The sequence below is a fragment of the Schistocerca piceifrons genome, chromosome 1 (genome assembly GCF_021461385.2).
Source record: "Schistocerca piceifrons isolate TAMUIC-IGC-003096 chromosome 1, iqSchPice1.1, whole genome shotgun sequence".
Lineage (NCBI taxonomy): Eukaryota > Metazoa > Arthropoda > Insecta > Orthoptera > Acrididae > Schistocerca > Schistocerca piceifrons.
The window spans coordinates 755,470,265-755,497,699 of NC_060138.1; the positions used below are offsets into that span (position 1 = coordinate 755,470,265).

General features: G+C 41.2%; 1 protein-coding gene across 1 annotated transcript in view; it reads left to right on the top strand.

Moving 5' to 3' along the window:
• LOC124713981 overlaps positions 1 to 21,386 on the top strand; it is a 43,996-nt gene extending 22,610 nt beyond the window's left edge. The window contains exons 2-4 of the mRNA XM_047242986.1: positions 2,689 to 2,889; positions 13,184 to 13,413; positions 20,965 to 21,386. Coding sequence (XP_047098942.1) covers positions 2,691 to 2,889; positions 13,184 to 13,413; positions 20,965 to 21,135 — 600 coding nt within the window. The 5' untranslated portion in view covers positions 2,689 to 2,690 and the 3' untranslated portion in view covers positions 21,136 to 21,386. The remainder of the gene's footprint in view (positions 1 to 2,688; positions 2,890 to 13,183; positions 13,414 to 20,964) is intronic.
• The last annotated feature ends 6,049 nt before the right edge of the window (positions 21,387 to 27,435 follow it).

A 27,435-nucleotide genomic window follows, 5' to 3' on the forward strand; every position in this document is an offset into this window, starting at 1 on the left:
AAATGTAATGTATACCATTTTAAACAAAGACGAACATCAAATTTGTGGATACGAATCAAAGTCCACGACACATGTCGCTTGGAGAAGCACTCCTAGATAAAACAACTGTTTCCCGAGTAAAGGACTGACCATTCTAATACGCCAGTACAAGTAGCGAATCAATTCTTGTATTTGTTGTTTATGAACCAAGAACTGTCCACTGCTTTAATCGGAGCAACGACTACAGCAAATGCATCTATGTTTTTACCATCATGCAATGTTGAAGAATGTATTAGGATTCACATAAAATTTGGTGCTGGGAATTTACAATATAACACGGCAGTACGAATCAGTTCCCAAGGACTCTACGTAGATGTGATTGGGGCATTAGATGGCCTACACGCAAGACTTGCATGAAATTAAGAAGTTTCACAAAGTCGTGCGAATACACTGGCAGTACGGCAAAAATAAAGGAAATAAATCTCGTTCGTTGCAGATAAAACGTGTAATTTTCCAAAAGACAATGAATATGTTAAGTAGGACAACAGTACTGAAGTCATTGTGCAAAAGTATAACAACAAATAAATAGGTTACTGTGGTTCTATCTTGAGAATTACCTATTATAAGTGTCCGAAGGCAGTTGATAGTATTCTATTGAGAGATGAAGATTGAATCTGTCACTTATAGCAATAAGGGTATGACTGTAGAAAGCATTTCTGACTTAAATGAAAGGTCCTACTTACCAGTATGTATGTTAGAACTGACAATAACATTAATAATGGGCAAGGATAAAAATTGGATTCAAGGACTCGGACACCTACTGTCTCACCATTTTTTGGTAAATGACCTACTCTAGATTCAATCTCCTTTCCGGACTCGACCTTGGTCCTGCAATAGGTTTACTGTTTACTGTAGCTATTTTCCTACAAAAGACTAGCCCTTAGAACTGACAATAACATTAATAATGGGCAAAGAATAAAAATTGGTTTCAAGGACTGGGACACCTACCGTCTCACCATTTTTTGGTAAATGACCTACTCTAGATTCTGCCTCCTTTCCGGACTCGACCTTGGACCTGCAATAGGTTTACTGTTTACTGGAGCTATTTTCGTACAAAAGACTAGCCCTTAATTTAGATGCTATGTGTGCTGGTATGCCAGTTACACACTGCCAACCTTATTTACAACCAGTTCCCTTACGATATGACTTGTATTTCTTCAGACCGAATAAGTAGCAAATTCCATAGTTTCTTATGAGCAGTTAACAGTGGTAAATATTTTTAAGATGCTGATCTACTGTATCCACATTTAAGTTCCATTTTTATAGGGAATAACGTGTATTAAATTTGGCTAGTGATAGTGTAGTGACTTTCAACCACGGTGAACTTGCATTTTACCTTTAATCTCTAAATGCATTCATCCAAAATAACTGGAAAAAGTCTACATATGCTAGAAAATGCTGGTGAGATAGCCACGCGTATGTGTAATTTTATTTCATATTTTCCGCCCCGATAGCTGAGTGGTCAGCGGGTGACGGATTGCCGTCCTATGGGCCCGGGTTCGATTCCCCGCTGGGTCGGGGATTTTCTACGCTCAGGGACTGGGTGTTGTGTTGTCTTCATCATCATTTCATCCCCACCGGCGCGCAGGTCACCCAATGTGGCGTCGAATGTAATAAGACCTGCACCACGGCTGCCGGACCTGCCTCGTAAGGGGCCTCCCGGCCAATGACGCCAAAAGCTCATTTCCATTTTTTTATTTTATATTAAGCATGCAACTGTTTCAATTGGAATCAAAAATAAAACACAATACATACAGCAATGATATTTGTTCAACAAGGGTCAACTGTTTGTTTCCTCATTTTCAGTTGTGCTTTTTGCTAAGAGACAGAAATGTAGGCGACGATGATTTCACACTGATGATTACTAAAATGGCAACACCATGAAACGTCGAATTGGCGTAAAGTGTACTAGATGCTTGGATATGTAAACAATTAGCATTTCAGCATAATCGCACAAAGGAGTCAGGAGTACAGGAATCTACAAGAAATGTTTACGCAGCCAATTTATCATTCAGAAATCGCATTAGAATATGGATAGTTTGTATGAAGATCGCGTTATGCTTCGTTTATGAAGTAACTCCACCGTGGTAGAACTGCTACATATCGACACAGTTGTTAGTCATTCCTCGAGCTATACGTGCAGCTGTGTAGGAGTATACATCGACGTAACGTACCTTGAGTCAGGTAATGGGCTTGTTTCCAGCAACTGAAGTGTGACGACGTCTGGAACACCACCGATTGTCAGCACAGCGATCATTATTATACTTCTCTTGAGGTGCCAGCAGAGAGGTGACAACACTGGACCCTGAGTGACACCACATCATCTTTTCAGACGAGCCCTAATTCTGTGTACAACATTACGACGGACGTATTCGTGTATGGGAGCTGTCATTGCTGAATTTGATGGTCAGCCGCTTTTGGGCACTTGTTGCTACCATACATGCCACACCGTGTATAAAATTCGGACCCTGTATACTACCAAATCATCTGCAAATATAATCAATTATCCTTCCTACTATACTGCATAACAAAATACATAAATTTTATTCGCGTTCTCATCCGGAGCTGCAATTTTAATGACTGTCAGCGGGCGTCGCTTCTGTGAAGTGTTGGGTGTTTAGTTGTACAGTGCCTATATAAATGTTACAGCCATGTGTGGATACAGTGGCCCGCCGCCAATTGCACGTACGAGGTGCAGGGCCCTCCAGATGCTGCTCCTGTTACTGCTAGCCGTGGCTGCACCTGCTGCTGCGGCACCCGTGACGTCAGCAGAGGAACCCACAAGCACCAGCACCGAGGCGACCACGGTAGGCGCTGGCGACCGGCTGCTCGAGTCTCTTACCCAGAAAGGTGAGTCAGCCGTGCCGGCTGTCGTGTAAGACAGACCTGCTTGCTAAACTTCAGGGAAACGTTCGTATTTTCAGATTAAAGAAAACCGACAGCAAATTTAAGTAACTCCAGAAAACGTGAAGCTATTTCTTCGAAATTTGAGTGCACGCTTCTACAAACTACTGTTTGAAAATAATTTGCTATTTTGCTTATTTGTGTCACCTTTATGTACCACACAACTACATGTTTGACAACAGAACTGAGAAAAAGTCAGAAGAACAACGGCATAGCCCACGGAGCCGATAAACTGTGGAGCCGATAAATCGTGTACCTAAGAACTGCAATGTTGGACTACCAAATTGTGGTAGCACTTCAGACTCTGAGGAAAGATGCTGAACATTTCATGCTTATGATGTTCATACGAGGGATAATCATAAAGCACTAATTATCAACTCGAAAAATCGAAGTTACGTAAAAAAATACTTGTTTGCAGTGTATGACTACAGTTCTGGTACACATTGAAATCTTAGCCTTACAGTACAGTAGCACGACGTTAGAGCAGCCCAAACAAAACAGCGCAGTCCATTATAAAAACAAAAATATCATGCAGTACTTCGTCCTCTGCATTTTAAGGGAAATAATACTGAATTCTGAGTTAGTGGAATTGTACAGCAACAATGCACCATCATTATGACACAGTGGTTTGATGCTCAGACACTCCCAGTCTGGTTAAAAAATCTGAATGACGAAAAACGAAGAGGCAGACCATCTCTCTGCGAAGAATGGACAATCCAGAAGTGGAGGCCCTGGTACTCGAGAACAGAAATAAATGATCAGCAACCTCCCTCCCCTCACCTCTCCTATACCACACCAACTTCATGGAAATAGGTGTCAGAGAGATAAACCAAGACACGTGAATTTAAATCTCCCAATCATGGTCCAGTATTTTCTTGTCCATTATAATGAAACTGCCAATCAGTATGTACCCCCGGGCTGCCTACTTGTTCTCTGCGTCCCACAATGCCCTCTTGATATCACAGAAATTTGGGCACCCTCTGACCACTCTCTCTTTCCTGTTCACTGCATGTGTGTGATGTCAAGGGACAGTGCTAACAAGGGAACCTCCCCATCGCACCCCCCTCAGATTTAGTTATAAGTTGGCACAGTGGATAGGCCTTGAAAAACTGAACACAGATCAATTGAGAAAACAGGAAGAAGTTGTGTGGAACTGTCAAAAAATAAGCAAAATATACAAACTGAGTAGTTCATGGCAAGATAAGCAACATTAAGGACGCTGGAATCGCAGGAGCGTCGTGGTCTCGTGGTAACGTGAGCAGTTGCGGAACGAAAGGACCTTGGTTCAAATCTTCAATCGAGTGAAAATTTTAATTTTTTATTTTCAGTTTATGTGACAAACTCTTATGTTTTCGGGAGTGATTATCACATTCACAAGAAAACGTAAATCGGGCAAGGTAGAAGAATCTTTTTACCCATTCGCCAAGCGTACAAGTTAGGTTTGTCGACAACACATTCATGTGACGCACATGCCGTCGCCAGTGTCGTATAGAATATATCAGATGTGTTTTCCTGTGGAGGAATCGGTTGACCTATGACCTTGCGATCAAATGTTTTCGGTTCCCATTGGAGAGGCACGTCCTTTCGTCTACTAATCGCACGGTTTTGCGATGCGGTCGCAAAACACATACACTAAACTTATTACAGTGAACAGAGACGTCAATGAACGAACGGACAGATAATAATTATGTAAAAATAAAGTAAAATTTTCACTCGAGGGAAGACTTGAACCTAGGGACCTCTCCCTCTACAGCTGCTCACGCTACCACGGGACCACGGCGCTCTTGAGCTGCCGGTCTCCATGATGTTGCCTATGTGGCCCATGGACTACTCGGTTTGTATATTTTGCTTATTTTTTCACAGTTCCACACAACTTCTTCCTGTTTTCTCAATTGATCTGTGTTCAGTTTATCAAGGCCTATCCACTGTGCCAACTTATAACTAAATCTGAGGGGGGTGCGATGGGGAGGTTCCCTAGTAAGATGTGTACGTATGTTTAGTCAGCAAGGCCTCAGACAAGTCGAGATTTGTTGATCAGTTCAATTTCGCTCTTGTCTTACTTCTAATTTTACGGATATGCGGACCGCACATGTATCAGGTTCCTGTCAGAGGGGGCAGCTTTGTACTAGTGTTACGTAAACTGAAGGAGGAGGGTGGAGAAAGTAAGGAAAGGGAAGGAACTATTGATGCCAGCTGCATTACGACTTGGATTCAGACCTGGAATCTCCCGCTTACTAGGCAGTTACGTTAATTAGTGCTCTATTTGGACACAGTGTTTATCACTATCTCTGTAAGCCTCTCAGCCAACCAATATTCCCACCTATAGCTGACTCATTTTGATGGGAAATGAATCCACCACCTACAGTACAGGTGCATAATTACGTGGGAATCTCAAAGAAGCTTGTGCAGAGGGCATGGAGAGGGAGTGCGGATTGGTGCTGATAAGTGTGGACGTGGCTTGGCAACACTACAGCGATAATCCCTGCTTTCAGATGACACAGTGGTTAACGCATCTGCTGAGTAAGAAGGAGGACCCGGGTTCGAATCCCATTCTAGCACACATTTTTCACTCGTAGACGCAGATTCAGCATAAAGTCCGAATGCGGCTGACATCTATAAATCCTTACCTTTACTTTCCTTTCTCCCCCGTCCATCTTCAGTTTACATAGTATGTATCACAGCTGCGGATACCGCGTGGTATCTCTCCTTTTGGACATCTACGAAAGAACAGACACCATGCATTCATATCATTTGAACTACTGGTCAGCAAAGAGAAAGGATGATCTGTAATACTAAATAACAAAATGTGTAGCGTATTTAACAGCTCTGTACATGGTCAGTTCTCAAAGTTGATCTCTCTGAGACAGGGCAAAGGCGAAACTACCGTTTCTCGTGCACAGAAACATCAGTCTATGTAACACAGTGCTACAGATTATCTGGTATCGAACTAGGGGTGGCATGTGAGGGATAGCACATAGACCTGGATAAAATACAAGATTCTGCTGGAATTTTTAACAAAGCGGAAATTTGTAATTATCGAGAATTCAACCATAATTTCAATGTGCGAGAAAACTACAAAGCAAAAACCAATATTATTGCGAACAACAATAATACAGTTTATTTTGGTTGAGATCCAATTACAGAATCAAGATATGTAAGGAAGTTAGCTGCCAAATCAGAAGCGCAGAACAAAGATATCAGTAACCAACTTATCGATTTTGTGAAGTTCCCTGATATGGCTGTGTGAGAAACTTTTACAACTTCCTTGGCTAAGGAACATATTGTTACCAGACAGGAAGCTACGAGTTAAAATTACAGGATGGATGTTATGTTTGACGCTGTGTAAGACTTTGTATCAGATAACACCTAACCAATGCTAGTGAAAGCAAATACAAAGGACGGGATGCGTTAACTGCATCGATAACTGTGCACTAATGCTCTGTATGCATTCGACAGTTCACGCAATACAGTGTTCGACGAAGGTTCCTGTGGGACCGATTAGTGCGATATTCCGTGCTGCAGGACCTGATTTGAGTACTTAGGACCGTGAACGAGCAGTTACACGGCTCGAATCTGGACGAAATGTCACTACTGTGGCCACAATAATGGTGAGTCCAAGAGTGCCACCTCGTTGTTATAAAAGGCCGCTGAAGGTGGAAATGCTGTGTGAAATCACGCCGGTGATTGTAAATGGACCACTGGGCGAAAAGGAAAGGACATCTCACTTCTAGACAAACTGCTGCAGATCTTGAAGCCGCTACCAGTATATGTGTCACTGTCAGAACCATTTCGCCGCGATTAAAGCAGGCTGATTTGTGTACTTGGAAACTTGTTAAATAAATACCACTTCAATGACGCCTTCGACGAGAATGAGTCCGTTGGTGTAGGGACTACGTCTGTTGAGGTCAGCAACAGTCGTCCAGAGTGATTCCTCCGACGAATCCTGCTTCACTGTGACGAGTGAAGCGTGGAGATAGAGTGAAACATTTTACCCACCACAGAATGCTCATGAATTTAATCGGTACGGCCTAGGCGTTATGGTGTAGGCAGGCATTACGCGCAATGGCCGCATATCTCTGCTCGAGGTACCGTTAAAGTTCAGCGGTATTGTAGGTTGAGTGTTCTGATTGTGTTCTTGTGTTTAAGGGTGCGGTAGGCTCTGAATTTCTGTTTATCGATGACAGTGGCTGCCCACATAGGACTGCTAACGTATCGAACATGTGAAGATATTGAACGTATGGAATGGGCTGCGTGCTCCCCGGTCCTAAGCACTAAAGAGCATGCCTGAGATATTCTTGGGAACGTGTTTCTCAACGAACACCCCCTCCCCGAACCCTGCAAGAACTGCAAACCACCTTGAGAGACGATCAGGACAATATCTCCCAAGGACTCCTCAACAGTGCAGACTGTACGTTAGTGCCCGAGGTGGGCCCACTGCTTACTGAGAATCTGATATCGACCTTTATGTTGGAAGTTCGACCTGTGTCAAACATGAACGTTATTCGCTTTCCCATGTGATGAAATATGTACCATTTTTCGTTACAAATATTCCACATCCCTCTGTTACATGTGTACTGTGTTTCATATCCTCCATCACTTCCTGTACAACAGTTCCTCTGTTCCTCAGCTACCGTTAAGCAGTGTACAGATACTGCAGATAACGATCAGTTACAGTGAGTATTGTTATTCCACAGATGTCGAAAAAAAAGATGCAATTTATCAAACACATTTGAAGCACGCCCTATTACAGAAATTACTCTTTTAAGTGCGCAAATAAAACTGAAAATGGAAGAGTTTGAAATAAAAAAAACGCAGTCTGATATGTTTGGCGAAAAAAACTGTCATGAAGGAAGAATATACATTAATAAAAACAAAATATTATGACCACTGCCCAACGCGGCGTTGGATGCCGCTTGGTGGGACTGCGGGCTCGGGACACCGTAACAAACGTATGGAATCGGAGTAGACACGGACGGGGGATCACCCAAGTGAAGATATGGGTTGCAAAGGTGGAAAGACATTGAGATAAGCGACGCTGAACAAGGGCAGATTATTATTACGCAAGCCTGTGAACGAGTATCTCGAAAACGGCGAAGTTGGTCTTGAGTAACTACAGAAAGAAGTAGAAGGACAACAAAAATACACGTAGGTGCTAAATTGTTGGATGTCCACGTATATTCACAGAATGGGGGCTTCTGAGGCTTGACTGCTCTGTAAAGTAGGCTAGGTGGTGATCTGTGGCATCTCTGCCGATAGAGCACAATGCTGGTGCACTCACAAGTGTTTCAGAGCATACCGTTCATCGTACAGTGTTGAACATGGAGCTCCGCAGCAGACCGCCCTTACGTGCTCGCATGTTGACCCAATGACACTGTCAATTACGATTGCAGTGGGCAAAGGATCACATTTTTGATACAAGAAGTCGATGGTCGTCTCTACAATCGCCGTCATGGAGGTGGACGGTGGCTCGAAACGTGCAGCATTCCACGGACGGAGGTTGATGTGGGCCGTATTCTGCTACATCAGATATTTCCCTGCCCTTGTATGGGACATATGGTAGTAATCTAAGACACGCTGACAGGTCTGAATCACCTGCATCCCTTTATGCTTGATGTATTCCCTGATGGCCCTTTATTTACGCGAATTACGTCTGTCACATACTTTGAAAATCCTAGAAACAAACTGTCGGATCCTTTATACACAGAATCAGTGAAGTATTTCGTTCCAAGGACGGCCAAACAAGCTATTAAGCAGGTGGTCATAATGTTTTGGCTCATCAGTATAAATTGATAGTGGAGAAAAAACAAACTATAGCAGTTGTGCAAGTATGGTTTGTAAATACGTAGCAGATAAAAGCAGATAAAATCCTTGCGGAAGAATTTTGATGAAGATGCTATGTAAGAAAACCGACAAATCGTGTGTAAGCAATTAGTAATTGTACAGCATAACTGTATTTGTGGCAGACATTTATGTGTCCACTTTATACTTTTTTGAAAGTCTCTTAAAGTTTGTGCTACACAGAGTGCTTTACATGTGCAATAAGTTTCTATATGCCGGACTGTGTGCGTTTATTTGTGTGTGAATGTTTGTGTTATGTTACGTTTTTTTGTGTTGTAAAGGAGACTTTAATGTTGTGTGGGTGAACAGCTGGAGCTACATACCTCCAGAACCCTACCAGGCACGTTTCAAATCCATGTCACGCTGATACGCTGCAGTTTCGCGTTCCACTGGTGCAACAGCACGCTGTTAAGCTGGTGGTCTTCATGTGTTACATGGCTTGTGGTGCTAATCGCCGCTCTGGAAGTTTTTCCACATCGTCCTTCAGTTAAATCTTATATTTACCTACTATATTTATTATTCCAACTCCTTTTAAAATCATCATTGTTTATTTATCAAGTATTTCTCCTGCCGAAGAATACAGGAACTGCCATAATTTTATAAAATTTAACTTTAGTTTCATTCTTCACTATATTTTTTAAGTTTCTGTTAACCGTGGCTGACATGTCTTGGACTATTACCATTTTTTTAGCTACGTTTTGATCTTCTAGAAAATTTATTTCATTTTCTGGATACTGCACCTTTTTACTTAGTCTGCCATTTTGTCACAAAAGGGAATTTTTTATCTTATATATTCGACGTTTCTAAATGCCATTACTTTTGTATTACCAGTAAAAATGTTTATTTTATGTCCTTGGAATAGTAAGTTCACCCTGTGGACAGTGGTTTGCAACTTATCTTCTTCATAATATCTAGTGGGGAGCGGGGAGGAGGGGAAGACAACTTGACACTATGAGTGAAGAATACGGGACGTGGAATGGAGCAAATCTTCCAGCTGTCCGTGAGTCGAATATGCACCACTGTTCAGGTAGAGCCAAAAGACGATAGCTGATCTGTGGTGGACACGCTGAAGTTTGTCTGGTAAGTGTACGTTCTTAAGAGTGTGTTGCAGTGCGTTTTTGTCCGTTCCTGCTCTTCAAATTATCTTAACAAAGTAAGAACAAGACTGTAGTTTTAGCGCAATTGATTTAATAACCACAAAAATTTCACTTGCAGAATAACTATCCATGGGTAGGAATGTCAGGTTACTACTATAATTAGTAACTGCACTCTCTGGCATTTGGGGAAAATTAATTTAAATGCATACACTACCGGTCGTTCGTCGTTGTTGCGTGCTGTTTTATGACCATAGCACCGCAACGTACGGTTGTTGGAAACTTTTGCTCAGTTCGACGTCCCATACCCAGCTCTGACCTTCTGTCAGAACATTTTTCTCCACATTGTGTAGTTAACTGCTCATCAGCGAATGAACAAGTGGTTATTTGTGTTTTGTAAGATATATTTAAAACAGGGCGGGGTAAAAATTTCCATTTTATCAAGAGATCGTCAGAATAAAACTTGGAGCTGCCGCGCTTCAAACACAACGACCCAAACCTTCAGTTCCCCAGCTTTCATCCTGTTGGATACATAACTTCGACTCTTTTTCTTTTGGTCATAAGTTATCTTTTTTGATGCGAACCAACAAAACTTCCTTGGCTGTATCAATCTCTTCATCGCAATGTATAATTTACACACACGTCTTCTGTTATTTCCTGGATATATTCCAATTTCTATCTTCCCATACAGTTTCTTCCTCTCTGCAGTTCTCTCTGATGCCGTGGAAGTTATTTCCCGATGACTTCACACATGTCTTATTGTCCTAACCCTTCTGAATGCCAGTACTTTCCAAATATTTCTTTTTTCTCCGATTCTGCAGAGAATCTCCTAGTTTCTTATCTTATTACTAAACCTAATTTTTAACATCCTTCTGGAGCACCGCATCTCAAACACTGCTGTTCACTTCTTTTCAAGTTTCTCCACACTCCAAGAAACTCTTCCATTCAATACTATGTTCGAGACGTACATTCACAGGAATGTCTTTCTTAAAAGCGATGTTAAATACTAGTACCTTTCTTTTGGCGAGGATTCTCTCTTTACCTGCGCTAATCTGCTTTTCACATTTTCCTTGCTTCGTCTGCTATACATAATTTTCCTTAGAAGGTAGCAGAACGGCTTCACTCCTTTTAACTTTGATGTTAAATTTATCATCAATCTCATTTCTGCTGTTTCTCATTACTTTCGTCTTCCTTCGGATTATTTTCAATCCATGTTCTGTCCTCGGTAGACTGTTCGTTCCATACAGCAGGTCTCTAATTATGCCTTGATTTTTACTTCTCTCATCGAATCTTATCATTGATACCTTTCACCCTGAATTTTCTATTCCACTCATGAACATTTATTTTCATTCCGTCATTGCTTCTTCGACGTACAATTTGAACAGCAGAGGCGAAAGAGTGTCACATCTTACACGCTTTTTAATACGATCACTTCGTCTTGATCATTCATTCTTATTCTTTCATCTTGCTTCTTGCTCATATTGTATATTACCCGTGTTTCCCTACAACTTACACCCGTTGTTCTGAGAATTTAAAACAATGTGTACCATTTTACATTATCGAACGCTTTTCCTATGTCTACAACCTTGAATTTTTAAAATCTTGCTTCCATTACTAAGCGCTGCGTCAGAACTGTCTTTCTGGTGCCTTCACCTTTTCTAAAGCGAAACTGGTTGTCACATAAAAGATCCTTAGTTATTTTTCTGATATGGTGTCTCAAGTCTCACATTTCTATACAACAGCTTGAACAGTCCTTGGGTTTCTCTTTTCCCAATGATTTTACAAATTGTGAAGGAATGTTATTTATGTCTTCTGCCTGATCTGATCTCAAGTCTTCTAACGCCATGCCAAATTCTGTCTGCAATACTTGGTCCTCTGTGTCTTCCATATCGAGTTCCATATCTTCTATCTTATGAGGAAACAGTTACTTCCTTTCGTAGCGTCGTTCAGGGCATTGTTTGCACCAAGTCACTGTTTTCTCTACGTTTAACAGCGGAATTCCTCATCAACTCTTAACTTTTAGACGTTTGCTTTTAATTTCACCGAAGGTTGTTTTGAATTTTCTTTACGCTGGATCACTACTTCCGGCGACCATTTCTTTTCAGATTTTTCCCATTTTTCCTGTGGCCACTTCGCCTTAGATTTTGTGCACTTCCTACTTACTTCATTCATAAGTGAGTTACGTTGCTATAGCTCATATTTATGCTTCCTTCTTTCGTACATCAATTGAAGTATTTCTTCTGTTAACCAACGTTTTTCCGAAATTACCATCCTTACATCTATATTCGTCTGTTTGACTTCTGTGATTATTCTTTTAAGAGATGTCCATTCCTATTGAACTGAACTGCCAACTTTGGTATTCACCTACTGTAAGTGCAGCGTCAAAGAATTATTTAATCATTTCTTAGTACATATGTGTCTTAGATCTTTCCATGTTGATTTTTCCTGACTGTTCTCTTAAACGAACTTCTCCTACTCTTCATCAGTACTAAATTTTGATCTGGGTCTATGTATGGAATATCTGATTTCGAAGTACAGCTGGTATCTTCTAATGTTTCCTGGCCTTTTCCTTTACATATTGAATTACACGTTCAGTGGTCTCTCAAGCTCTCCCCTCGCTGTTCATTTTCTACTTGTGACGAGGGCTTGTGTAACAGAATTATTGTTGTTGCCGTTTGTTTGCTGCCGATTTTGATGATAAAAATCCTATCACTTCATTGTTTAAAGCAGCTCACTCTCTGACTCACCGTCTTATTTCTAAAGAATCCTACTCCACTTACACCATTTTCAGATGCTGCTGATAACACCCAATATTCGTCTGACCAGAAATGCTTGTCTTCTTTCCATTTTACTTCACTGACCGCTATAGCTTGATCATCTGAATTTCCCTTCTCAGGTTTTCTAGCTTTTTTATCAAATTGGAACTTTTCACATTTCACGCTGCAACTCGTAATGTGTTACCCTTTCATTCAATGTTCAGTCTATTTCCCCCTCGGCAGTCATCTCCCACACAACAACATTTTTTTGCAAATCGAGAATCATCGTGATACTTTTTCTCTTAGAGGCCACATTCGCTGTGAACGTACTTTATATGACTTTAATGCCGCGGTTTTTATTACTTCTGATTTGCTTGATCACTGCTGATTCTTGCGCTGTCTAGAGGCAGTTTCCCCGAGGGCAAAAAGATGCTCTGGTTATCTGCCTCCGCCCTCTCTGACATGTTTGTTTGTGGACGGAAGTATGTTTTTTCTGTTACGGAAACCAGCGTCGTGCACCGTTAGACCTGAGTAGCCGTGTGGTGTGCGCAGAGCGAGTGGCTTTGATGGCGTACGAGCTGGCGGCAGCGCTGCAGCGGCTGGCGGAGCAGGAGGCGGAGGTCGGTGACGTCACAGAAGAGGCGACGGCGCGCATCGTGACGCGGCAGGGGGACGCCTCCGACTACAGCGACACGGAGAGCGGCGAGGAGACGCCCGCCACCACGCCGCTGCACCGCGCGCTCGCGCTCCAGCCCTACAGCGCCACCGCCAGCGTCGCTAAGGTGAGCGCGAGCCCGAGTCTTCCGGCTGGAGAACGGTCGCCACTGAAACCTAATTCGCCATATCCACCAGTGTCTGTGCATAGCGTAGTTTATAGGACAGGTGAAAAGGAAAAAAGACAACATACCTCGTCTTTCTGGAAAGAACTAATACAGCTTTAAACTGACGGACTAGTGACACCGGACGCCTACTACCAGCTCGTGATGACTCATTCAGTGCGTATCAGTGCCGCTACAATCTGTTAAACCCTACCTGAATCACCTGGTGAATTCGTTTTGACCCCGAGCTCGCGGTGGTTTTGTATGCACACCTGAATTACACTCATGTTCCTAAATTAAAGGTAATTGCAGAATGTGGTGCCGCACAACGTTGCACTACACAAAACTGGCGCCAATAGCACAGGCACATAGGAAACACACACGACACAGATCTGTAAGTTCACGGTTTTGGTGATAAGATGAGAAAACCGTCCCGAAACACATGTGCTACAAAGCGCCACTGTTTCCTGCGCATGTATCCCGACATCAATATGGCGTATGATCACCATGCACACGTACACAGGCCGCACAACGGGTTGACATACTCTGGGTCAGGTGGTCGAGCAGCTGCTGGGGTGTAGCCTCCCATTCTTGCACCGGTGCCCGTCGGGGCACCTGAAGTGTCGTAGGGGTTTGAAGACGTGCAGATATACGTCGACCGAGAGCATCCCAGACGTACTCGATTGGGTTTAGGTCTGGAGAACAGGCTGACGACTCCATTCGCCTGATAGCTTCTGTTTCAAGGTACTCCTCCACAATGGCAGATCGGTGGGGCCGTGCGTTGCCATCCATCAGGAGGAAGGTGGGACCCACTGCACCCCTGAAAAGGCAGACATACTGGAGCAAAATGATGCCCCGATACACTGATCTATTACAGTTCCTCTGTCAAAGAGACGCAGGGGTGTACGTGCACCAATCATAATCCCAACCCACACCATCAAACCACGACCATCATACAGGTCCCTTTCAAAGACATTAAGGGGTTGGTATCTGGTTTCTGGTTCACGCCAGATGAAAACCCGTCGAGAATCACTGTTCAGACTATACCTAGACTCGTCCGTGAACATAACCTGCGACCACTATTCCAAGCCGAGCGAGGTGGCGCAGTGGTTAGACACTGGACTCGCATTCGGAAGGACGACGGTTCAATCCCACGTCCGGCCATCCTGATTTAGGTTTTCCGTGATTTCCCTAAATCAGTCCAGGCAAATGCCGGGATGGTTCCTCTGAAAGGGCACGGCCGACTTCCTTCCCCATCCTTCCCTAATCCGATGAGACCGATGACCACGCTGTCTGGTCTCCTTCCCCAAACCAACCAACCAACCAACCACTATTCCAATGACCATGCACTGTGTTCTCGACTCCAGGATTTACGGGCTATCCTGTTATCAGGGGTTAGTGGAATGCACCTTGCAGGTTTCCGGGCGAATAAACCATGCCTGTTCAGTCATCTGTAGACTGTGTGTCTGGAGACAACTGTTCCAGTGGCTGTGGTAAGGTCCCGAGCAAGGCTACCTGTAGTACTCCGTGGTCGTCTGCGGTCACTGATGGTGAGATATCGGTCTTCTTGTGGTGTTGTACACTGTGGACGTTCCATATTGTAGCGCCTGGACACGTTTCCTGTCAGCTGGAATCGTTGTCATAATCGTGGTACACGGAGGGCCCCTGCTACGACCTGCTGTGTTTGACCAGTCTCCAGTCGCCCTAGAATTCTACCCCTCCTAACGTCATCAATATGTGTTCTTTGAGCCATTTTCAACACAGTCACCATTAGCACGTCTGAAAACGTCTGCACACTTACTCGCTGCACAGTACTCTGACATGCACCAACACACCTCTGCGTATGTGGACTGCTGCCAGCGCCACCGTGCGACGACCGCAGGTCAAATGCACCGCATGGTCATACCCCGAGGTGATTTAAACCCGCAAACCGCCCACCAGAGCTTGTTTCACCAATAGCATTATCCTTAATTTATGGGCATGAGTGTAGAAGAGAGACTATAATATAAGTTCATTGGCCCAATGCGTCTGTTAAAAACAAACTGGCGAAGGGAAAATGGTTCCGACTTTCATAAAGAACTGTTTATTAATCTCCTAGTTACAAACTTTAATAATGAACTGACAAAAAGAAACGAAACAACTAGTTTCCGGGGATATTGTTTCTCCATGAACACACAAACTACTGTCCAGTATTTAGCTTCTCCGGGCTGTCACCAGTCCCATCGGCAAGGAAACAAATCACATCCGAATCTCACCCTATACCGTGAGGCCCGGTGGTCTCTAGTTATGTTGGTATACAGCAGTGAAAGTTTTAAAGATAAATACTTTGTATGTGACGCACCAGAATTCATAAATCTTCGTGTCACGTAAATTTGACCAACTAGCAATCCCAGCGAAATATCAAATAAAATATACTGCTGCAAATTTGGACTTTACAAACGCCAAGGTTGTTCTACATTGCTTAGGATCCAAACGGACAAGAATCCCTGCTTCTATAAAAACTTCACACGCAATCGCGACCGAGGAGACCATCTGCGATTACCTACTACACAACTGCACAAGTACACGGTAAGAGGAGAAGTGTCGTCCTACTTGCCAGTACCAATGTGAGGGATGACGTAACACAATGGCATAAGCTTTGTTCATCTCATCTAACCAAGTCTAAATCTGTAGTTCTTGTTCAAATGGTTCAAATGGCTCTGAGCACTATGGGACTTAACATCTGTGGTCATCAGCCCCCTAGAACTTAGAACTACTTAAACCTAAGTAACTTAAGGACATCACACTCATCCATGCCCGAGGCAGGATTCGAACCTGCGACCGTAGCGGTCACGCGGTTCCAGACCGAAGCGTCTAGAACCGCACGGCCACACCAGCCGGCGTAGTTATTGTCACAATTAACAGTAAAACTGGTAAACAGCAATTAAAGTGACTTCCTAAGCAACTGTACATATTTATACTCGGCGAACACCAGTTGAACTAACAAGAAGTTTACTACGTCAGTGAAGCTGAGCTGCCATCAGCTACAGGTCTATCCTCAGCCAATACGAGTCGTGGCCTACCTCTGACCAGGAACTGTGACGCCAGCACAATTCTGATATTTTGATATTTTAATGTTCCCCACTTGTGTTTACTCTCCCGGAGTCCCTCTTCTAATAGTTTTGTAATATCTCTGCCTTCCCTCAAACACATGTTTTCGACAGTACTATTTTTCTTCTCTCATCCTTCAGGGTCAGAGATGAGTTCATTCAAGCAAAGGTGCGTCTTCCCTTTGAGTTCCTTTTACGGCAGTATTGTGCATGAAGCTTCCAGAACATTCCAAAATGTTCGCTTTTGTCCCGTTACGGCCCAGAGCTATCATATCATGTGGATGAGTTGCATCCTCCTCAAGTACGCTGCACCCACCAGCTTCACGATGGCGGAATATGGCTTCCAAACACCACCCCGAATTCTGATATCACCCGTACTTAATTAAAATTCACGTAACTGTATCCAACTGGTGGATTTAGATACGATCGGCACCAATCAGTTTTGAATTAAATTAAATACATATTTAGAAAATGTTTTACCACAACGTATTCTCTTACTCTACTTACTAAATTAAATAATATTGTCGTTCGGAAAAGAGTGTTGCCAATGAGATAACATACCCCTACCACGTCTCACCCCAATTCCATCCCTTTTACAACTCCAGGAGTTTTAGAAATCAAGACTAGACTTTCTGTTGTAACTTACATCTTTAACGCAACCACCAAAATCTTATTCTTAAAGAAACTCTTGCAACACCTATTGAGTTTGCGTTTGCTATTACTACCGAATTTTCAAGTATCCCTGACCGCTATAGCCATATAAAATCACACGTCTCTTGCTACTATGTCTTTAACATCCAAATAACATTCAGAAGTTTTAAGTAGTTGTAAGAAACAAAAACAAATACAATACACAACATTATACACACTTTTTATTCGTACTACTGCTTATACCCTATTTCAGAGAAATCACTTTTTAAGGCCCCCTCGCTTTTGTGACATACGCACCACATGTTCTATCCTCTGCAGCGATAGTCGTATTTAGAGACTGTTGCGGGGCGGACTACAGGCGTTCCACCTGTGTTTCTTCCTTTTGCGGTAACACCAGACGAAAGGTAGGGGAACACGTGGGTATTCTGCCCGACACATCTGTGCGATGGCGCCGTTACATACTTCGGCTCTGACCTCTTATCTGCCTTGTCTGGTACTCGACTGTGGCCTAGGTTTTCAAATCCGAGAACTTGTCCATGCGAGGGTGCGACAATACCACACTTGTGATAATAATCCGATGTGGCCTATACACGTTCCAGATTCTCTTAAATATGTCCATGGCGGTATGTACTGTCTATGCTACTAAATGAAGGCACTTCATTTATTGCCACACGCGTTTCGCTTCTTTTATTTTGGAAGCATCATTAGTGGCCTGAAATACATGTTTCCTTTTATACATACAATAAACGTATTAAGTGGTAGATATAATATGCTGCCATATTACATTTTGTCGTGTTTTACTCGTGTTTTTTAGGTTAGAAGCAACTTTTTTAGCACAAGTTCCGTACTGTGAACGTATCGTTTTGTGGTATACGTTCACAGTACGGAACTTTCGCTACAAAAGCTGCTTCTAACCAAAAAGAGAAGAGAAAAACACGACAAAACTTAAGATAGCAGCATATTATATCTACCAAATAATACGTTTGTTGTATGCATAAAAGGAAAATGTATTTCAGGTCACTGATGAAGCTTCCCAAATAAAAGAAGCGAAACGGGTATGGCAATACACGAACTACCTTCATTTAGTTGAATAGGTGGTACATACGTCCACGAATTTAGAGCAACTAAGGGAAAGACGGAAAACAGAAAAAAATTACTATTTCTTAAATATATTCGATGATATGATAATACTTGCCCATAATGTGGAAACTTGGAAGCTTTTCCATCCTTCTTACAAGCTTCTTAAAAATGACTGTAAATATAACGGTTAGACCTGGGTATTTTAAAATTTTGGTCTGTATATCTTGAATTAACTAATGCCATGCCTTCTAGATTGATATTTTCACCTTATTTTAAACAATAATTGTATATTTATGAAGATTTGTGATTCTATACTGGCACTCATCGCTGCTCAGTCCGTTGAATATTAACACAACAAATAAAACGAGATTGGTTGCTGCGCTAATGCTTAACGCTGGTTTGTCCACTTCATAAGCTTAACATTAATACCACTACAGCACTAGCTCTAACAGTTGCTTAGTCCATTACTGTACATACAAAACATTAACCACCACTATACCACTAGCGCTCGCGGCTACGTATTTCGTTTTCCTGTACTACACGCGCTATATTTAGCATTTACAAAACTAGTCAATGATGGTAGCTTTATACTATCGAGCACTCAATATATATTTACTTGTAACATTCTGTCTTATCCTCAGTTTCTTTCCCCTTTTTCACTAAAAACTGAAAATTATCTCCCAAATTTTTAATTGGTAGACTTTCAATGTTGTTCTTAACAATGATCACATGCTGCCTCTGTCGTCATTTTTAGATCGGTCAGTGCTCTTTTGTTCTTACCTCTTAGTTTTTCAATCCATTCTCCAAAGTGGAAACCAACGATCACTTCTTTCTTTGGCCCTGTATGTTTACACCTTTAATACACGAAAATTAATCTAAAACCAATATTTAAACTTAAACATATCCCACCACCAATATACGCTCAATATCCAAACCTCAAAAATCAAAATTCTTTATTTCATTGACGTAGGAAGAGAACAAAACAAGGAACTGAGTAGAACAAGGAAAAGAAGAACTGTCTTACACAGCTCAAATGACCACAGCTGTGAAGTTTCCAACAGCCAGGAAACGGTCAACACTTTGACATATTCTTCTCGAGAATTCTCTCAACTATTTGGTCCCTAACTCGTTTTTGATCCTGTGTTAGAGGACTACTTATTTTCACTGGTGCTCCCGATAACTGTTTCTACAGTAGGCCTACTTTCGTCCCTTGTTTGCCATACAATTCATCCAAGCAATGAACTTTTGAGGTACCCGAACACTGATCTTTGTGCTACGAATGGCACAACCACATCTGTTTCATCTACCTGTAGCTTCTGCTGAATTGCATCAAAATCAGGTTCACACAAATAATGATTTAGAAAATCCACACCCACAATTATATTTACACTAAGCTGCAGAGCAGTTAAGAATGGGTTGCCATATTGACGTTATTAAATTGCCTGAGACTGTAAGACTCACCACCGCTGCAGTACCACCGATGCAAATATGAAAGCGACCGCTGGTCTCACCCACATTGTGGAGCATACCACCCAACTCCTATTCCACTTTCATAGAATGAAATCTCAAACGTCTGAATGTAGTCTGCTTAAAATCCTTGTATTTTGGGATGTACCACACTTTCACTATGATATTAATGAATCATAATTGGAATCCCACAATTCATACAAATTCCAAGGTTTAACGGTTTGTGGAGGTGTTAATTGGGATGATAATGCAGGCTCAGTCACTGGTACAGCAGATGGCAGACTTTGGTTCATTGGAAGCAGACTGGGCATATGTCGTCGGCCTACAAAGGAGAGTGCTTACAAAACACTCGCGCGACCCATCTCACAATGCTGCTCAACTGTCTGAGACTCACACACATAAGAGTAACAGGCGATATTGAAGGTGTACAGGAAAGGATACCATGGATGCTCACAGGTTTGTTTGACTCTGGGGAGGACTACGGAGATGCTGAAGACAGATTTCAGTTATCGCTGTAAAAAGTAATTACAAAGTTTTAAGAGGCACTATTAAACAAAGTATCTGGGAATATACTACAGCCTTATACTTATCGCTCCCATTGCGATGGTGAAGATAAGATTAGACAAATTATGACGCGCACATTGTCATTTAAGCGGTCGCTGAGCCCGCGCTTCATACGTCAATGGAACGAGAAGTAGTATGCAGTGTATCCTCTGCCAGACACTTCACGGTAGTTAGCAGGATACAGATACAGAAGTAGGTCTGTGTGCCCTAGGTTAGCAAAATTTTCTGCTTTCTAGAAAGAATTCTGGCTCATCCATTATGCAGTATTGTTGTGCCCACAGACCAATAATAAACATGAGATCTCTCAGTAGCAACAATATCGTCTCATGGAGGCACCTGGTGCGACAATGTTTGTTGAGTTTGTTTTTCTCCTGCCTTTCGGTTCTCGCATTGTACTAATACATGTTAATCACTGATTTATGCTAGTTCTCAACCGCACTCAGTGTAGTTCATGCAACTGACCCATGTCAAAATAAACATATTTAGTCAAGGCTTCAAATCAGTTTTCACCATTTAAAAAAATACTGCTAATATCCAAGCAATTTATCTCCTATTGTAGTGAATATCTTACTAGTATTGCTCCATTTGTATTAGCAATATAGTGTCTGATTAACCCTAATGTGTATTTCTTAACTCTTAGTATTCTTATTTTCTTTGATTACAGAGCATTTCGTTGTCGAAGACATTTCAGTCCATCCTAAACCGCTGGGTGCAAGCGAGGTCAAACGTTACCTACTACAAAGTCGTGAAAGTCAATGCCAAGATAACCATCTGCTTTCCTTTCAACGTTTGCTTCGAAATACAGGATCCTTGGGGCCTATGCTGTCCCTTCTGAACCACAGAAACACAGTTTATGAAGCTTTTTTATTAGTGATATCTGTGTTACCTGGTAGCATGTAGAACACAGGACACAGATACATGTGAAACGATTTCGAGCCTACATAAAAAGTTTTCATAAAGTTGTCATCACATAGACAACAACTGTGTTCATATATGAGAAGACACTGAGAATATTTGTGCTGATATTTTTGGTTGTGGTAGTTCATACTTTTTTATGCTGTAGTACTAATTGCAAGAGTTGTAGTATGAAGCAGCTGTATATTTTTCTGCCTTATATGACTGTGTGATAAACGTCGTATTTTTGTACAATTTACACGTTTGATATTGTATACAGTAAAGTTATTTGTACCAAAAATCACAATATATGGATATTCTACAATATTATTTACTTAACTGATTTCTGCCTAGAAGATCATTAGTCAATCATTTATTATCTGAGTATGACGTTTATGCCGCAAACTGGTTACTGTAATAAATTAACACTGTAGAAAACCTACATTTTTGTATTTTCGATTTAAAAATATGATTTTTCATCAAACAGCGATGGAAGAATCAAATCACATGTTACAGTTATTAAAAGTGAACGGAATGTTGCTGTAGTGAAAATTTCATTTATCTGTTGGGACAAAATTGTACATGTGAAAAAGCTACTAACCATTCACACAGTGTACCTGATAGTTTTAGCTTATAGTTTCATGTAACGTAGCATGTAGAATTCAGATGCTCATATCCTTATTATTCACTTAATATTATTGTATCTATTTTATCCTAACACCATTCTTGATGCTACTGACTTGGAATGTGTTCAGTCGTTTGAGGTACTTGTAACATTCTTCTACAGAATCGTATCCAAATTTCCTTCCTAGTGTCTCTACTTGTACCTGTTCCTGCTGACATAGCACCACAACAATGTTAAGGGCAATGCACATAGCCTACATTCTTGGTAAATGTACAAAATGTGTAATGAGACTATATATCCATGGCTTTCTTTTCCACTACTTGAGATTATGAACAAGAAACCATATCGCTCTTAATATACTTAAGCGGCTCATTTCTTGAGTTTCAAGAAACTTAACTCTACTACAATGGTAATTAGAAGGTTAATCACGACCGTCATAAACTGTAGCTACTCGGTTAGTTATTCGAAACAGTTTAATCCTTTTTTCGAAGAAAATTAATTCTTGAAGCACTTTTAGGTGGGAATATTTTAGGTTAATCTTTACTGTGCCTTGCTGATAGCGAATGAAACAACAAAATTACTGTTACCATTCACTGTTCATTTATACCTACAACACGTTTCACAGGACTTTATCTTTTCCGTAGCCCCAATGGAGAGAGATCTTATAACGCTACAGGGCTGGGTGTTTGTGTCTGTTCAGTTTAACTCTTCATTACAATAATACTTTTAAAGATGTGTATTTCAACACACGTATGTGTTTTGGTCTTCTAGTATCCGTGCACACGCTTCAAAATATTTTTCGAAAAAAAAGACGCACAAAAAACAAGTAGAGAAAAGAATGTGGCTCTACTTAGGCAAATTAAAAACCCGGAAACTAGTTAAATATGTGCAATTTAATGTGCAGTGGTATAGCCCCTTTGCCTTAGCTCACATATTTTATTAAATTTCTGACCACGGCGAAAACAAGCCTCCCTAGAAACTACACAATAGATTTTTGTCTGAATTTTCATAGCCAAATGAAGAGCTGGAAATAGACCCATAGATATCAAACCGAACCGGCGTAATGTCATCTTTTATAACGAAAGATTTAATTGCTTGAAAGTAATCAGGATTGTTAAGAAAAACTTAGTGATTAAAGAAAACATTTTCATCCGCAATTTCATAGCCAAACTGTCAGAATTTGACAAAGGGGTATCAAATTGCCCAATATGAGGTATAGTTTTGTAAAAACATTGTAATTACTGAAAAATAATCAGGGTAATTACGAAAATCTTATTATTCATTTGAGAGAAACTGGAAATTGCTGTTGCCAGGTGCGTGAGTGAAGTGTCGAGAGGTTCATATCTTCAAGGCTTAGTTGTTCTGCATATAAACAGGCACATTAATATGGAAAATATATAATTCTTTCTTTAAAATTCTCTATTTTCTCTTGATCTATGTACTGTCACCAATATCAGAATTCCAATCAATATTTAAATATATATTTCAAGCTTTCTGAACAAAATTTGGAAATGAAAAACATGGAGAATAAAAAAGGTCATCTTTTTTTGTGAAATGATTTTTGTAGAAGTAGAAATCAACACACGTAGAGAAGTATTTAACAACCTTACTTGCTGTAAATGGTTTCATGGATCATTCAAACGTTTCTCTAATATATTTTGTGTGTTACTTTTAGAAAAGTCATCACGCAAAGCGTTTGACTGTTTTTTGTTCAAAATTGTTTTGTTATGGGGTGTTCATTTCTCTGGGTAGCGGAAGACACTGTCTACGAGAATTAATGAATGGGAGCAAGGTTGTGACGACGTATTCTGGACAAGAACGGATGTCTCAACCACAATATGTTCTTAATCCACGTGCGGGGCGTGCTTTTCTGCCCGCGGTGAAACCGATCTTAACGGGAGCATAACGGATGTTCCGCGAACTGCCGAAACAACATCTGATGGCGGGCTTCGCTGTGATTACGTCTGCTCGCTTTCGAGGGCCAGGATCAGCCCTGTCTGCAGCTGAGGCAGCGGCGCATCCGTGTTTCGAGAGAAGAGAAAAACTAGAAGAATTGAAGATCTCCGGTCTAGGGTAGATCTAGATTTTTGATGAAATCCGTTGTGGAAATGTAAGTACCCGTCTAGTGAGACATACTGTTACATAAGAAGTTATTTGGGCCTGAAGAACATCAGACGAAACTACTCTATATGATTTATATCGTATAACAGTACAGCGATGTACACTGCAGTACAAGCAATAGAGATAGCAGCTTTGTATCTAAAATATCTATACTTTGGAGATGCAATTTCGGAATGTCGTGCAGTATTTCGTATAACGTACTGTTCGACATTCGATGGAAGGTTGTTGAATATTGACTCACAAGCATGACAATCGTCTAATAAGCATTATAAATTTCTGAACATTGCATAGTTCAGAACAGATTTCTGCAGTGTGAAATATAAAATAACAAAGTTACTGGTATTAATGCAGCAGTTTTTTAGGAATGGTTATTGTTACTTTATCCTAACTGATTCTCTTCTATGTAACTAACAAAATATTAAATTCTTGCAGTGCTTCTAATACAGTAAGGGCTCAGAAAGCAGTTCAGGGGAACTAATACCCATAGTGTCAGTGCAAGATGTAGCCAAGTCTCCGAAAAGCGTCGTGGCTGACATGTATAATTTTAGTAACTACTTACGAAGTAGTTTTGTTAATTAATTACTTAATGTACAATTACAGCCACAGTGGGTATGGATACGGTTATGAAATCAGTTACCGTTGTGTGCACATCACCTGCTAGGGTCATGTACACTAAGAATTTATTTTTGTGAGGACAAAAAGCTCTTTTTTTCCGTACACTATTTTATATTGCCAAAAAAGATAGTAAACATGAATTAGAGATAACGAAAGTGATGACAGTCAACTCATAAGGTGCACATATGTCTGAAAGACAAAGTATCGGATTACAGTTTTCTGAAAGTAGATTTAGTTTCCCGTATGAGTATTTTTGTATAAACCGATGCATCAACACGCCACATGCGCAGTAACTCTTCTTTTGTACATCCATTTTCAGACGAATAATGGAAGAACAGCTGATAAATATTTGCGAAGCAATGATTGACACCGTCGGCTGTGTGTTTTTATAATTCATTTAACTGAGACCGGTATCCGTAGTTCACTCCACCGTCCGAAGCCCCCTAGACACACAAAATACAACAGCATCAACCATCAAAAAATATTTACTGTTGATAGGATAGGTCTTCTTATCCTACTCCCTTTTTATTTACGGAGGACGAAGTGGGTGGAACGTCAGAGACAGTCAGATGTAGCTTTGCATTAACATATCATTTCTGCACAATATCGATAGTTCTGCTGTGTGATTCAAATGATTTGACTGCACTATACATGTTTCATTATACGTTTGTTCTTAACTCTGCACTAGCGTCCAGAAGTTAGGCATGATTACGAAAGGACGACAATGAAAAAAGAAAAAGTGAGCGATGATCCAACATCACCTGTGATTCCTACTTGTTCACTTTGCATAGGAAAGGAGTACTCCGTGTAGTGAAAAGCAGCGTAACCGAAAGATAGACACGAACAGTGCATGAGATCACTCATGTCACAGTCCTGATTGTCCGTTTGTAGAGAGCAGAGTGTAATCTTTTTGTGAAGCTGACAACGTAATGCCACAAAGACGCAATTGGGACCCTGTTTTGCAGGACAGAATACCCGGCCCCTGGAAGCAGGATTGACACAGGCCGAACTCTTAGTATCCTCGGATGCACCACAAACTGTCATTTCGAGGCTTAGGCGATGGTTTTGAAACGCAGGAGACGTTCGTCGTAGGTTAGTACAAGGTCGACCAAGAATAACCACCGCGCAGCAGGACCGATATCTGGCTGTAACTGCCAGACAAGATCGCAGTTCACTCGCAAGACAATTGACTGCAGAGTTTGTCGATGCCTCAGAATTTGCTGTTACCCGATAGACTGTGTACTCGAGGCTCAGAACAGCCAACAAAGAGACGGGCCCATGTATTGTGGGGTCGGCAACATCAAAATTACACCATGAACGAATAAAACAATGTGCTCTTCTCAGATGACCCCCGCTTCAGCTTGTAAAATGATCCTCTGTGCACATTACTCTGCAAAGAATCTGGTAGCCGATACAGCCCCAGGAACACTGTGGAAAAAGACCGATTTGGTGGTGATGGCGACATGGTGTGGGGAGGCCTCACGTACAATAGCCGTACGGAGCTGCACATCTTCGTTGGTCGTGGGAGAAATACTTTAAACACCCAGAGATACAGAGAGGTGCAGTTCTTGAAGACTTCTTCTTCGTGGATGATAGCGCCCGTTCGCATCTAGATGCTCTGGTGTATGAATTTCTTAAAAATAAAAATATCTGGTGCATAGATTGGCCTGCAACGTACCCGGATCTGAGTCCTATAGGCTACGCCAGGAAGCATTAGGGAGGCGAACTCTATTCCTGCAGTCTCCACCGAGGACACTTTCAGACTTCCGCACCGCTCTTGCTGAGGTATGAGAAGATCTTCAACCATCTCATAGAGATGTGTTTGGCTGTTAGGGATAACCATGTTGTTGTTTTTGTTGTGGTCTTCAGTCCTGAGACTGGTTTGATGCAGCTCTCCATGCTACTCTATCCTGTGCAAGCTTCTTCATCTCCCAGTACTTACTGCAACCTACTGCAATCTGGTAACCATATTCCATATTAATAGCTTCTTTTTTGTGGAAGGAATTTCCCAGTTGTGTTGTTTTCTTACAAATCTTTATCTTAGTTATCGGAATTTACCTGACACTGTATTTCGGATACTATTCTATACCAAATGCCTTGTGATTAAGCTTTACCTTGTTAAGCAGTCCTTCCAACATCCTGATAAGACAATATGTTCTCTTTACGTAATTGTGGTTAACTTTTGGATGCTGATGTATATTATAGGCTGCTTCTACCGGGCAACACAACTGATATTTTACTCATATGGTTCTCCACAGTGAATATGAATGTTACAATCGAACGGATTTCGTAATTATTGTTCTTTTATGGTTTTAGGGTTCTGCTGCTAATACGAGTAGACGTAATTTCATTTGGTTAAGTACAATAGTAACTGACGTAAGTTCCTTTTTTCATAGTTACCATTAACATTATGTTGTTGCTTTTTGCTGCTAATGTTAAATTTTCTGTCTCTGGCGGTCTGATGGTGGAGCGAATCATTGAAACCAGTCGCAATAATTTAATTAGTATATCTGTACTACCGTATAAAGCCATGTCGTAGTTTAATATTGTTACCAAAAATTTCGAAGAGTTCTTGACCGATTTACTTGAGATTTTTATACGATGCTATAATTAACGTTCGGACGGACGTAGTGTACACATTGTTTAAATATAAACGATCTAGAAATAAATATATAAAACCTATACCTCTATATTAAAACAAGTCGTGGTGTAACGTTGTTATCAAAAATGTCGAAACGTTCTTGACCGATTGACTCCAAACGTTTACACAATACTCTGATAAACTTTCGAACCGATATGGGCCACACTTTTCTTAACATAAATGGTGTACAAGTACATATATAATATATAAATGTTAAGAGTTATCAGCAAAAATCTCGA